This window comes from Peromyscus maniculatus, chromosome 9 (genome assembly GCF_049852395.1).
Source record: "Peromyscus maniculatus bairdii isolate BWxNUB_F1_BW_parent chromosome 9, HU_Pman_BW_mat_3.1, whole genome shotgun sequence".
NCBI lineage: Eukaryota > Metazoa > Chordata > Mammalia > Rodentia > Cricetidae > Peromyscus > Peromyscus maniculatus.
In genome coordinates, this window is record NC_134860.1 from 45,127,828 (window position 1) to 45,143,121 (window position 15,294).

At 44.2% G+C, this 15,294-nt stretch overlaps 1 protein-coding gene across 2 annotated transcripts in view; it reads right to left on the reverse strand.

Moving 5' to 3' along the window:
• Nucleotides 1-2,710: 2,710 nt before the first annotated feature.
• The window catches only part of Dlgap5 (DLG associated protein 5), a 37,241-nt gene continuing 24,657 nt past the window's right edge, over nucleotides 2,711-15,294 (reverse strand). For both annotated transcript variants that reach the window (XM_076544852.1, XM_076544853.1), the window contains exons 14-19: nucleotides 11,262-11,478; nucleotides 9,368-9,551; nucleotides 6,491-6,551; nucleotides 5,297-5,504; nucleotides 4,297-4,343; nucleotides 2,711-3,076 (exon numbers count right to left, since the gene is read on the reverse strand). In XM_076544852.1, coding sequence (XP_076400967.1) covers nucleotides 2,936-3,076; nucleotides 4,297-4,343; nucleotides 5,297-5,504; nucleotides 6,491-6,551; nucleotides 9,368-9,551; nucleotides 11,262-11,478 — 858 coding nt within the window. In that variant the 3' untranslated portion in view covers nucleotides 2,711-2,935. The remainder of the gene's footprint in view (nucleotides 3,077-4,296; nucleotides 4,344-5,296; nucleotides 5,505-6,490; nucleotides 6,552-9,367; nucleotides 9,552-11,261; nucleotides 11,479-15,294) is intronic.

Genomic DNA, 15,294 nt, shown 5'->3' on the forward strand with positions numbered 1-15,294 from the left:
AAGTGTTCTATCACTGAGCTACACAGCCCCAGCCCTTTAAGCTGTGTGTGTGCGTGTGTGTGTCTGTGTGCACGTGTAGGTGCCTGCTCACAGGTGAGAGGCATTAAGGCCTCTGGAGTTGGAGTCACAGGCGGTTGTGAGCCGCCTAACATGGATGCTTGGGAACCAGACTCAGGTCCTCCGCAAGAGCGGGTCAGGCTCTTCGCTGCTGAGCCATCTTTCCAGCCCCCTCTCCCCCTTTTTTTCCCCAGAGAGGATGGCTGAGTTGCCCATTCAGGAAGACTTGTATCTCTCTTCCCAAGGTGCTGGGACTAGTCAGGTCCACCAAGGCCCGCTCTAGCTGTCTTTATATGCCCTTTGAATTGGTGCAGTGTAAGTAATGCAAAGGAAAGTATGTAATATTTAGTAAGCCATCCTGAATTTCTAAAAGGAAATATATGAGGAGTGCTAACGGTCCACCAGTAGGCAGTCACCACTGGCATCTGGGCAGCCATGCTACTTAGTACTGTTAGGTGATTCCGAGTAAAGATCAAAGGGTGCCATGTACAGAACCCAATCTGGACACGGTAACAAGAGGGGTTGAGGCTGCTAACGCACACTGCACTTGTCTCCCAGAATTATGTGGTGTACCATGTAGACTCTTCCATACAACAGGGAGCAGGATGCTCACACCAGCATCACCGCAATCTTGTACACTGCTCCACTGCCAAGGCCACACCAATAGGTGACTGGAACCATTCTCAGTCACGATTATTTATGGGACAGTCACGTAATACAGTCCTTAAATAGCTGTAGTATAGGCTGTTTTTAGCCCATTTTTCTTCTAAAGCCATAAGTCATTGCCATCAAACCAGTATTCGATACCAATGAGACTTTCTGTGTCTTGGTTTTTATATCCACATTCTCCTACCGAAAGCTTCTATCTTTCCTATCACCAATATGCTCAAAGATTAGGGAAATGTCAGAATTGTCTGTTCTACAGTGCCATCTTCTCAAACAATTTAAACTGTTAATTGTCACAAGCTGGTATCCCAGGAAGAACAGAAATCAAAAGGTTGGTAAAGTCAAACACTTGCGGGGGCTGGAGAGATGGCTCAGCGGTTAAGAGCACTGGCTGTTCTTCTAGAGGTCCCGAGTTCAATTCCCAGCAACCACATGGTGGCTCACAACCATCAACATTGATTGGGCTCTGATTCTCTCTTCTGGTGTGCATGAAGACAGGTCACTCATATACATTAAAACAAAAACAAAAAAAGCAAGCACTTGCAGTCAACACCTGAAGGAACAAGATCATGCAGAGAGCTTGCTCTCTCCTTCCGCCATGTAGGGTCCAGGCATCAACCTCAGGTCAAGCTTGGTTCCCTTAGCCATCAGGCAATCTCACTGCCCTGGAACTTTGCATCATGTGGAGTATTTGTTCACTGTGTAAGGATGTGATGCTGTGATTGGTGTAATAAAAAGCTCAACAGCCAATAGCTAGGCAGGAGAGATAGGCGGGACTTCTGGGCACAGAGAGGACTCTGGGAAGAAGAAAGGTGGAATTGCCAGCCAGACTTGGAAGAAGCAAGATGGGCAGTATGGAGGTAATACCATGTGGCAGAATATAGATTAATATCAATAGGTTAATTTAAGTTATAAGAGCTGGTGGGTCCAGCTCAAGCTAATGGCGAAGCTTCCATAATTAAGAAGTCTCCGCGTAGGGGGGTGGGCTGGGGGGAAGGGGAGGGGGGCGAACAAGGGAATCCATGGCTGATATGTAGAACTGAATGGTATTGTAAAATAAAATAAAATAAAATAAAAAAAAGAAGTCTCCGCGTTGTTATTTGTGAGCTGGTGGCCGACAACAAAGTTCCCGACACATTAGTTGACTGTTAAATCAATATTCATCTTTTGGTAAGAGGCATTCCATGAACATTCCTTTGTGCAAACATCTTATGCAACCTTCCAATAAGTTGCTTGGGCTTCATAATAAACACCATCTTTCTCAAATGGCACAATCACATTTACTTCTGACATTAAAGGTAGATTGAGCTTTCTCTTTTGAAAATGTCTAATCTTAAAAAATAACCTACAAAGTTCCTATTGCAGAATGTCTTCTTCCAATCCTCGGCTCACACTCAGACCAAAACAACAATGCAGGTCTGGCTATTAGCATTTGTTAGTGCTGTTGTCTGGAGCACTGTGTTTTGTATTTATTTTCTATTGTATGTATGTATGTATGTATGTATGTATGTATGTATGTATGTATGTATGTGTGTGTATGTATGTATGTATGTGTGTATGTATGCACGTATGTGTGTGGGGTGGCATATGCCATGTGAAGTGCCTTCATCTGCTGGGCCGTCTCCCTCCTGAATTAGCACTGTGTTTTATAATCACAAAGCTAAGAGTTTATCAAAGAATAGAGCTGGAGTGATGACTCCGTCAAGAGTGCACACCGCTCTTCCAGGACCTGGCCTCCAGCTCCCACATGAGGTAGCTCACAGCATCCTGTAATTAAGAATATATTAAGGTGCCCCCCCTCACACCCCCTTCCTTGTCAATGGTAGCTGGTGCTGTTAAAGAGACAATTACCAGAGGCAGCAGGGTTGACCTGCAATAAATGGACTTCATGATCCAGAAAACTTCACCTAAAGGAACAATGGAAATCAATGCTATTTGCTGTCAACAGATCCAGTTCAAATGAAGAAGTAGAAAATGAGGACGCAGATGCGGATATTGCTTCACGTTTAATATTTTACATAACCTGCATATTTACATGATCACCACTGAAGTGTGTCTGGATGAACATAGGACATTAAAACATCATGTAATACAATGTAGATAGACCAAACAGAAGTGAATACTAATGGGTATTCTTAAATTTTCCAACAATTTAAGAATTATCAGAGAACTAATGATATGAAGGAAAAACCTGTTTGGGGTTGTTTTGAAGTTAAAAATCCTCCTGGTGCTCTCTATTTCGGGGTCTCAGCGGTGAGAAGACGATGAGGTCGCCACCAAAGGAGACGTATCTGGCGCGGTCTCGCTGTCTGGTCTCTGCCCGTGTGCACGGACTGCTGCTGCTTAGGGCTGGCTGAAGAGCAAATGCAGAGAAGTGACTGAGTTCACCATCAAGAGCTGCCCCCAATAAACTTCCTGCACTGCCAATTAATAAGTTTCGTAAATTTCCCTATGGAACAATGAAATTATCAAAAATGCACGACCAGTGTTTCTCTGTGTAGTTCTGGCTGTCCTGGAACTCACTCTGTAGCCCAGGCTGTCCTCGAACTCAGAGATCCGCCTGCCTCTGCCTCCTGAGTGCTGGGATTAAAGGTGTGTGCCATCACTGCCTGGATCTTTTCTTTTTTCATACTTTATTATAAAAACTTGAGGGACTGGAGAGATGGCTCAGTGGTTAAGAGCACTGACTGCTCTTCCAGAGGTCCTGAGTTTAATTCCCAGCACCTACATGGCAGCTAACAACTGTCTGTAACTACAAGATCTGACACCCTCACACAGACATGCATACAGACAGAACACCAATGTACATGAAATAAAAATAATTATTAAAAACAAAACAGAAAAACAAAAACTTGAACCACTTGGAAACATCTGGCAGAATCTAAGCCACTTATTTGGTAAGTTTTCAGCTAATTTGTCCTATCAGATTTGAATAGCAAACAAAATGCATGTCAGGGGTTAAGACTATTACAGGGTATAAATATGGAAGCCTTTTCTCAATTAAAAATTTAAAAATACAAGTATTTCGTGTGTACGGGTGTTCTGCCCACGAAGGCCAGAAGAGGGCGGTGGATGCTCTGGAACTATAGTTACAGATGGTGTGTGTGCTGCCCTGTGGGTGCTGGGACCTGAATCCAGGTGCTCTGGGAGGGCAGCCATTACAGTCGGCCCTCCAGTCCTTTCCCACTTTAGAACAGGTAATGGCAAGACAAAAATCCTGCACACAAGTGAAAAGGGAGGAGTTTCATTTTATACGAGAAACTGAAATCTCAGTATCACAGAGGGAGAGTTAGAGGCTAGCTTGGTCTTTAGAACAAAACCCTATTCTGAAACCAAACAAAACCAGGATGGGTGAGAAGTCTCAGCAGGTAAAAGGGGTGGCGACTTGAGTTCCATCCCTGGAAACCCCAACTGAAGGGAAGAACTCACTCCCAGAACTTGTCCTCCGACCTCCATACACATGCTGCGCCAGGCTCGCACCCACACAGTAACCGTAAGTAAGATAAAAATAAACTTTACAGTCAGAAAAATCTAGAACATACAGACACTTGCCCAATTAAGGTGGGAACTTACTGGATCGAGAGGGTAGAGTTCAGAAGTGACCTGTCTGTGCAACGGTACTGAAAAACAAGAGAAAATCATTTTAAAGAACATTCTACAAACGGACAAAGCTTTAAAAGATAGGGAAAACTACAATCAAATGCTAAGACAAAGCCATGCCCAGCTATTTTTTAATGCAATTAGATTTCTAGGTAAAATTCTTACGTTAAGTATAGGGGTGGCCAGGCGGTGGTGACACATGCCTCTAATCATAGCCCTCAGGAGGCAGGGGCAGGTAGACCTACATGAGGTCCTGCACTGCAGGTCTACACAGCAAGTCACAGGCCAGCCAGGGCTACCTAGTGAGATCCTGTCTCACACAAAAGAAGTCCAGGTAAGGACATGAAAAGTCTGCACAGCTGTAACATTGTACCGTCCCTTGGGTCTCCAGCAGACCTGAGAACAGCATCACAGAACAGGAGACAAGGCCCTTATTATATACTGTAACACAACTGTGAGGCCCAGTCCCCTTTACAGAATAACCACAGCACATAAGAAGATAGAAACAGGCATTTGAGAGGAAAAATGGAGGATTTTGAAGACAGTTTTGGGGATATGGGCAGAAGAAGGGAACTGAAGGAATTTTTCTGACTGTGTGGACTCCCAACCAGGTTTCACACCAATGCCCCTCATCTCCAGTGTGGACCAGCACCTGTCTCTCAAGCCCCGGGTCAGAAGCACCGGATTCTTTCTGTTGTTTTGAGACAGGGTTTCACTGTATTGCTCATGCTGGCCTGGAATACCATGTGTAGGACAGGCTGGCCCTGAACTAGTAGTAATCCTCCTGCCTCTGTTTTGGTCCACCACACCTGGTTGAAGAACAAAGTATTCTGAAACTAGTTTGCATGATATTTCCAGTGAGCCTCTAATATCTTAACCTACATCATGAGAAACTACTTCTCAGAATTCTATGACAATCACACCTTCGTCTAATTTGTTTATCCAGGCTTCGCTGTATCTGAGAAAACTTTACCTGACTGGGACACTTCGCCTTCTTCCTGTGAGGAGGCACTTCGTGAGGGGGAGTTTTTCTCAGGATTACTCATCAGCACATCTTGGGAACTGACTTTAGAATGCAGCTCGGCACCTTCCACTTCGGAAAGTGCCTCTGTCTGCTTAGTGTCATCGGCCACTCCACCGGCAGGAGAACAATCCATCGCGACATTCATCTTATTTACATCCTAGAGGTAAAAATGGGCATCACAGATTCCAATTACTCATAATTGGAACAAATAAAAAAGTCTTACTGCTGTGATATGTAAGAGAAAAAAACAAAACAGAAGGCTGACATATTGAAAAGTCTAAAGAAGGCTGGGCGGAGGTGGTGCACGTCATTAATCCACGAACTTTAGGGGGCAGAGGCAGGTGGATCTCTGTGAGTTCCAGGCCAGTCTGGTCCACAAAGAGCTCCAGAACAGCCAGGCATGTTGCACAGAGAAACCCTGTCAAAACAGCAACAAAAAACCCCACAAAAAGTCTAAAGAACACTGAACCCTACTGTCTCGTTTCACACCTCAAAGAACTGATAGGAATGAAGGCAGGCTGCTCTCAGCAAGCACCTGCATCCAGCTCAAAGATGGGCAGACTTTTTTGTGAAAGAAAAGTAAATTCACGAGAGCAAACGGGGCCTGGTGGCAGCAGACTACAGTGCTTCCCAGGATGCTGGCACAGAGGTCCCGGGACACGCCTGCCAGGCCTACAAAGTGAAAGAAGACACACATAACACACAGACGCAAACAGCCACGTCAGCAAACTCTTCCAGAGGACCCACACGGCAGCTCACAATCTTCTGTAATTCCATGTTCAGGAGACTTGACACCCATCTCTGACCCCACGGGCACTACATGCACACAGGGCACAGATACACATATGCAGGCAAAACATTTACACATGAAGTAATTCAAAACACTTAAAAAGAGGCCGAAGATCGCTGGCCCTTGCCCTCGTTCACGGGTTCTACATTCATCTTGGTGTGTCCTGAGGAATACCAAGAGAGCTGTGTTTCAAACCACCCAAGGGCCATTCAGATGAGAACGATTACTGCATGATTCACATAGACTTCCAATGCAAGTTTTGTTATTTTTTTTCCCTTTCTTTGAGTTACTTCCTGTCTGACACAAATATATGACACTCTTGGCTACCTACCGCCACCTTGCAATAGACTTACGTGGTCTATGGCACTTGAATCTTGCTCTCCAGGACTCGAAGTGTCTTCCACTCTGCTGGACCTGAAACAGACAGTGGTTATACTCCAATAATCAAGCATATCACAGTCGTTTGACCTGTGCTTTGAGCCCATCCTTCATGGAGGGTGTTACTTTGCCTAAGGAGGTCAGAGATAGAGCCTGGCCCGAGAGCCTGCCTCAGCTGTACAGACTGGCTACAGTTATTGCCTGATGGCTCACAGGTTCCCTTCCTGTGCCAATTACTCAGCCGAATACGGCTCCCCCTGCAACGCTCACTGTAGCCAAATCCAGAGCCACATAACCAGGGTCAAGATGAGGATGACCTCTGTGGCCGGATTTGCTTTGTTTTTCATGAAAGAGTAACCCAGGCTGGCTTCTCAATGTTCCTCCCTCAGCTTCCCAAGTGCTGGGACTACAGACGTGCCATGCTGTCTTCAAGTCGGCTACATTACTTTAGTATAATTCAATATATTCTAATCATAATGAGGTTTAGACCAGGTCTGGGTATGCATGGGCCCACAAACATTCAGACACAATATGCATAATAAGAATGTCATTTAAGAGCCGGGCAGTGGTGGCGCACGCCTTTAATCCCAGCACTCGGAAGGCAGAGGCAGGCGGATCTCTGTGAGTTCGAGGCCAGCCTGGTCTCCAAAGTGAGTTCCAGGAAAGGCACAAAGCTACCCTGTCTCGGAAAAAAAAAAAAAAGTCATTTAAAAGAACAAAGTTTAGGGCTGGCAGAGGACTTGCCTAGCATGTGTGAGGCCCTGTGTTAAACCCAGCACCACCAAAACAAACAAACAGACAAACAAAAAACCTGAGACTGCCACAACAAAACTCATCTTTTTGTATGTTAATAAAATACAAATTAAGATATTTATCTGTCATAATCTCTTTGGAGACCCACGAGATGGTTCCCTGCCACCAAGTCTGATGACCTGAGTTCAACCCCTAGAACATGTTGGGAGGAGAGAACTGATCCCTGAAAAGTTGTGCTCTGGCCTCCACACACCATGCCACGGCATGAATGCATGAATCCACACGTTCAAAGTGAATAAACAGAATGTTAATTTCCATTTCTTCAAAGTTTGTTTTAAAAATAGTCTCTTCTGGAGAGATGGAGTTTGCTGTTCTTACAGAGGTTGGGAGTTTGCTTCCCATGTTGGTCAGCTTACAATTGCTTGTAACTCAGGCTTCAGGAAACCTACAACTCTCTTCTGCACTCTGTGGGACACACACACACACACTGTCTTTGCAGGTACCTACACACACATGAAGCATACACATAATGTATATACACATAAATAAAAATCAATCTTGTGTGTGTGTGTGTGTGTGTGTGTGTGTGTGTGTGTGTGTTCAAGACAGGGTTTCTCTAGCTTTGTGTAACCTTGGCCATCCTGGAACTTGTTCTGTAGACCAGGCTGGCCTGGAACTCAAAGCCACCTGACTCTGCCTCCTGGGTGCTGGGATTAATAAAAATGAATCTTGAACAACTTATTATTGCAAAGTTGTTTGTTTTTAAGATGCCTTCTTGACGGACATTTGCAAGTGAACAACATTTGAAAGAGTTAACTGTATGTGTATGAAGGCCACACTGCACATGGGAGGTCCGAGTGACTGGCAGCAGTGAGCTCTCTCTTCCCCCTTTACGTCGTTTGTACAGACCCAACTCAGGCCCTGGCCTGCAAATCAAGTACCTTTACCCACGGAGCCATCTTGCTGGCCCCAGATTCTCATTTTGAGGGGACAAATACTTATGAGTCAAATGTTATTATGCATAATAAACCATAAGTTATACAAAGTAACATGTTAATGAATTAGTAGTTTATAAAACAGATTTTTTTATAACACCAAAAGCATTTTTGTAGCCCACAAAGCTAAAAATGCTTTTGTGTATATTGGAAATTTAGAAAGACTTTATCAAATAGTTCAGAACGTTCATGAACTTCACCTACTTTCACTCGCACGGCCTGCCTCCCCGCACCCCCTTAGTGATATTTTTTGCAATGACGAGTGTTCAACACTTTCCAAAGTTCAAATTAGTTCATAAGCCCAATAACATTGTTTAGACATCAGATTACAATTTTATTTCCTACTTGTTTAAAATCCCTTTCCCCATCACATGGGCTGTGCATTTATGAACCGTTATTAGATTATTTCGATGCATTTGTGGAGAGGTGACATTCTTATGGATCCAGTTTGGCCAACTGCAAGTGGCATTTCATTAAGATACCATTTAACTTTCCTCACTGGGCACCTGACATGGCTGCTGCATGGGCGGACACTAGCTAACAACCTAAAGTGACATCTAGGTCGTCTGCACACACTGGCTACTTCCTATACAGACCAGTGTGACAGGATGTGCCTCTCGAGCACCCCAGAAGCAGCAGACTGTCATCAGTCCTGCTCTGGAGATGAGGAGAGCGAATCTCACTTAACTAACATGCCCCCAGTTTTCACAGCTGGCCAGTCATGTGGTGGGTCTTGAGCTCAGCTCTGCTAAATACCAGGACACCACTCTGCTTTCCTCCCTGTACTGCGCCATCCACTCTGCCCATCTAAACGTGACCACTGACCAACTCTGATCTCTCTGCTTTCTAAGACAGGCTGTGCCACTGTCTTAGGCTGGCCTCAAGCTCCTGGTTAAATCATCACTCCACCTGTCTCCTGAGTGGCCAGGATTACCACCACCAAACTTGCTTCTGACTGAAATCTCAGTTAGAGAAGAGCAAGTCTAGCGTATGTGTTACAGGTCATCCATCTGTGAAACGTCCGTCACATTTTACCAGCTTAACCCTGAGAAAGGACAGTTAATACCAGCACCGTTAACCCTGTAATGCACAGTGAAGAAATACCTGCTTTCGAGAATGTCCGGAAACAATGTCTTAGCGACACTTTCATTCTTGCTGCTGTGAGGATCAGGATTCTCCAGCGAAACCCTTTGATTCGGAAGGTCCCCTGCAGCCCCACTCTCAGGAACGACTCTGCTGGCAGACTTAAGTGCTCCAAATCTCTGAGAACGACGTTCAGAAGAAAGTGCTAGAAAAAGAAAGTAACCTCCATAGCAAAAGTCCTTTCATTCACTTTTCATTCAGAAAAGCAATGCAAATCCTAACCAGGCCTTCTCTTATCAACACCAGACAAGTGCCAGGGATTTCCTTTGAAGAATTACGCTTAGACAGCGTGTCCCTTTGCTATCCATGCCTACAATGTTACAGAACTGCTCTTAAAAGGTTTGACTTTGGGCCGGGCGGCAGTGGTACACGCCTTTAATCCCAGCACTGGGGAGACAGAGCCTGTTGGATCTCTGTGAGTTCCAGGCCAGCCTGGTCTACAGAGCGAGATCCAGGACAGGCACCAAAACTACACACAGAAACCATGTCTCGAAAAACCAAAACCAAAAAAAACAAAAAACAAAAACCCCCACTAGCTGCTCTCCTAGAGGAACCAGGTTTGACTCCTGGCACCTCACAGTGCTTCACAACAGCTGTAACTCCAGGCCCTGGGCTTCTGCAGGCACCAGACACACACACACACACACACACACACACACACGGTGCAGACAACCATGCAGGCAAAGCATCAATACACATAAAACACTAAACCTTAAAAAATAAAAAGAGGGGCAGCTCTGACAATTGAGACAACAGTGAGAATATTTTAGAAGGTATAATGCAATTAGCAAGTGAGCGAATCCTTAGCTAACCCAAATGAATGCTTGGGTCAAGAGTGTCAACCTGGCTGGAGTGAATTCCAGGACAGCCAAGGCTACACAGAGAAACCTGTCTTGAAAAACTGAACAAAAACAAAACCCCAGTTTGAATATTAATTATAATAAGTTCCTTTGATTATTTTGTAAAGCAGAATATTTCCTGGAAGGTTGAGGCACAGGCTGTATCCTGATGTAGTTACCAGATATAGCCAAAAAACAGGTTAATACACGGAAACAAGTGAATATTTATACATGAATTGTTGAGACACTCAGCTTTTTCCCATCAGCACTTGGATGGTTGGTGCCAGAATCAGACAGTCCCAGCAGGAGGTGAGAGAGCGATCTCAAGTGGAGTGAGCAGCAGCATACAGAGAAACAGTTGAATTCAGCGATATGAAGTGGGACCTGGTGGTACAAGCCTAACACCCCAGCCTCCCCAGAGGCAAAGGCAGGAGGATTTGAGCAAGTTCCAGGCCTGCATGAGTTCAAGGACAGCCTGGGAAATATAACCAGACCTTGTTTCAAAGGAGAGAATTTCAAAAAAGGAGGCTATCACTCAATGGACAAGTGCTTGCCTAGCTTACTTATGCAAAGCTGAGTTTGATCCCAAGAATCTCAATGAACAGCAAACAAAATGCAGCGATGTACAGGTTTCCACCAAGGTAGCTCAGGTACCTCCCCATCTCTCATGCGGAGAGGCAGGCTGCAGTCAGCTCGACTGCTCAGGGAAGAGCAAAGCCCAGGTCCAATTTCTTTTGCATCTGAATTCTAATCTAACTTGTCACAGAACCTACAGACTGGGATTACATGGCAGTAGCAGCTATGGAATCTCTTGGAAAACACAAACATGATCTTAAAAGATAAATCACACACAAGCCAATCTGATCACACCTCTCAAAAGGTGATTTGCACGCACATAGTCTATTTTCTAGAAATCGGTGCACTTTCATCTTTTCATGTGAAAATTACGTTTCACCTTTTACACAAGCTCCCATTTGGCCCAAATATTTCTCTTAAGTCTCTGCAAAAATACAAACCTGCAAACGATTTGACAGGACTCTCAATCCTGAAAAACCCAGCATCGAACACTATTTTGTCGACTTCCTTTGGTGCTTGCACATCTGCGGCTGGGGCATGCTCCTGCTTCAGTCTCTCTCTCATCGCATTTTTGATGGCAGCGAGACGATTTCTAGCCGCCATCCTTCCATCGTCATCCTGTTTTGCCTTGCTTGTTCTGGCAGGCACAACTTTTTTCTGCAGAGAGAAACAGTAGTAATTAAAGGTGATATCACCATGCTTTTCCTGTTCCTTTGGTACTGAGGACCGAACATTACCATCTGTGGTTTGATGCAGCTGGCCCCCATAAGCTCATAGGGAGTGGCACTATTAGGTGTGGCCTTGTAGAGTGGGTATGGTCTTCTTGGAGGAAGTATGTCACTGCGGAGGCAGGCTTTGAGGTCTCATACATGCTCAAGCCACACCCAGCAACTCAGACCACTTCCTGTTGCTTGCAAGTCAAGATGTAGGACACTCTGCCCCTTCTCCAGCATCATGTCTGCCTGAACGCCGCCATGTCCCACCATGATGATAATGGACTGAACCTCTGAAACTGTAAGCCAGCCCCAATTAAATGTTTTTCCTTTATAAGAGTTGTTGTGGTCACGGTGTCTCTTCACAGCAACAGAAAACCTAATATACCACCTTGAACATTACCATCCTCTTGCTGTTCCTTTGGTACTGAGGTACATGGCAGGAAGTCTTTCTACCACTCAAGTAAGTCATTAGCCCTTTATAACTTATTTTCTGACAGTCTCACTAAGTTGTCCCAGCTGGTCTTGAATGCACACCCACTCTAACCTTAGGACCAGTTGAGATTAAAGACCGGCATCCCCACACCAAGTATCACCCTGTGTGGTATGGCGGTTTGAATGAGATTGGCCACCAAACGCTAACGCGTTTAAATGGTTGGTGCCCAGTTAGTGGAACCATCTGGGCAAAATTAGGAGGTGTGGCCCTGTTGAAGTAGGTGTGACTTTGTTGGAGGAGGTGTGTTGCTGAGGCTGGGAGGCCGGGAGGCTAGGAGGCTTCGTAAGCCCACACGGGGCCTCTTTCTCTCTCCTCCTGCTGCCTCTGGATAGCAAGCTCTCAGCTACTGCTCCAGCACCTTGCCAATTTGTTTTCCTCCATGATGACCATGGACTAACCTTCTAAAAGTGTAAGCAGGACCCCAATTAAATGCTTTTTTTTAATATGATTTGCCTTGGTTATAGTGTCTCTTCACTAAGACATCCGGTTTAAAAAAAACAAAACAAAAAAAAGTTCAGTTTTTGTTTTGGTTAAGAACCTCATTGTAGGGCTGGAGAGATAGCTCAGAGGTTAAGAGCACTGGCTGCTTGCTCTTCCAGAGGTCCTGAGTTCAATTCCCAGCAACCACATGGTGGCTCACAACCATCTGTAATGAGATCTGGTACATAATAAATAAATAAATATTTAAAAAAAAAAAAAAAAGAACCTCATTGCACCGGGTGGTGGAGGTGCACGCCTTTAGTCCCAGCACTCGGGAGCCAGAGATAGGCAGATCTCTGTGAGTTTGAGGCCAGCCTGGTCTATAGAGCGAGCTCCAGGACAGGCACCAAAACTACACAGAGAAACCCTGTCTGGAAAACAAAACAAAACAAAGAAAAATACCTCATTGTGTGGTGCAGGATGGTCTAGAACTTCCTCATCTAAAAAAATAAAACAAACAAAAAACAGGAAGAAAACAGCACTTGGGAGGAGGAAACAGGAAGTGATATGGCTGGGCGGAGAGAGAAAGTGATAAGGCAGAGTAGAGACAGGAGCTCCGCCCCCTCAGTCTGAAGATTCCTAGAGGTAAGAAGTCTTTCTAGTGGCTGGCTGGCTGCTCTGCTTCTCTCATCTTTCAGCTTTCACCCTGATATCTGACTCGAGGTTTTTAGAATTAGAATTCGTGCTACAGAAAACTATTGGAATACAGTCCAGGAATGGAGTGAGAAAAATTCTGAATGCTTGTAAGAACAGTCGAAAACACTCACGTGACCTGTTTCCGCAGAACACAGAATTGTTCTTGGAATGTGTTTTGTGCTCCTCCAAGGTGTAGCAGATAGAGGTGAGTTTACTTCAGATTTCTAATTATTGCTTGCTATTGTTATTCAAGTAAATGTTTAAATGATCCTTTATATTCCTCTCTGGAAAAAACATGTTTTACCACCTGTGACTTATCCTTGTGATTCTATACAGCATGAACTCATGCGAAATTTACTCATGTGACCTTTCTTAATCCTCAGAGAATAGTGTTAAAGGCTCTGAATAAAGTTGGCTATTGCACGAGACTTTAATCTACCTCATTTATGGACTCCATTCTCCCAAGTTCCACTGCCTGTAGAGCAGTGACGAGAAATATGTAACTAAAATTGGGAGGATATACACCCGATGGCATGGCGATGCCATTCTCCTGAGACAGGAAAACAGTTCACGGAAATGATTTTACTAAAGATACTCTGAGATAACGGTGTGCAGAATTTGAGCATGAGCAGTAACTTTTGTATGCAGTACAGATTTGGGACACCAAGAAGCAGGTTAAGATGCACGGGACATGTGGCTGGAGAGATGGAACAGCACTTGGGGAGCTGAGACATAGTAAGATGTCTGACCGACCAGGCAAGCTGGTTAGTTTCAGTGTAATAAGGTTAGATCTCGAACACATTTAAAGAGGGAGTAACAAATAAGACTGACAAACTGAGGGAAATGTATAAGAGTGAAGGGTGTGTCAAAGTATAGGTAAGAGATTAGTTTTATTAGTTTACTGTTGATTAACAGTAGCCTTAAGGGCTTGGTGTTTAGCTCAGACATAAACCTCCCCCAAACAACCAAACTGTAGCCTAAAACAAAGTAGGAGAGAGACATCTGGTGGTCACATGCAGAATTACAACTCTTATATGATACAGCCACTGACACTACTTTCAGATCTAAACAATAAGAAATACCCACAGGATGTCAGGAGCAGCATTGCAACAATCCCAGCATCCTGGAAGCTGAGGTAGGAGGATTCCATGTTTGAGTTCAGGCTGGGATACATAGTGAGACCCATCTCAAAAACATTTATCATTGTCTTAGTACCTTAAATAAATAACATCCTTTATTTTATAGAGGATTTGATATTCATTCAACCACCTAATCATTCCCCTCAGATCCTTGGAGTGAGACTTCACTGGGGAAAATAAGGTTTCTTTTAATTCTTTATCACTTTGCTCTGCTAAGATGGAATTCAGAACAGCTTTGTTTGCATAACACACTATAAAGTTTGAATCAACCTGAGTTTATAAACTAAGTGTTCTTCCAACATCATAAGGAAAACTGACAATTTAATAAGGCAAATGTCCATCTGAAGCGTAGGAAAAATGGACTTTAAAAAAGATCTTAATGTGTACATGTGTGTGTCTGTATGAGACTGTGCATGAGTGCAGGTGTCCCCGAGTCCAGAAGAGAGCATCAACCCCCAGAGCTGGTACCCTGTGTGTGTGCAAGAAAGAACTAGTGCTCTTGACCCCTAATGGACGCTTATTAGATTGACAAAGCATGTTTTACAGGAGAATAGAAAACCTTATAAGCATAGTGAGGAAGAAATACATAAGATCTTATTACTCTACAGTCCATCACACAAAAAGCTTATCAACAGTGAAGAGGTATGATCTGCTCAGTAAGAGCATGAACTGTGGAATACAAAGGCCTGGAATGAAATCCAGCACTACCCTGGGCAAATTATTTAATCTTTCATTTTTCCAACCATAAATTTTAGATATAGCACCCCTCTAAATAGACTGCTATAAAGCTTAAGATGGGACTACTTGGAATTTAGCATAAACAAAACATGAATTATCTACAGCTATTGCAATTACAAAGAAATATATAAATGTAGGAGGTCTGTTATGTTTTGTAAGACACAGTCTTGTTATGTAGCCCTGGCTGTCCTGAAACTTGCTACGGAGCCCATGTTGGCCTTGAACTCATGGTAATCATTCTGTCTCAGCCTCCCAAGAGCTGCTATTACAA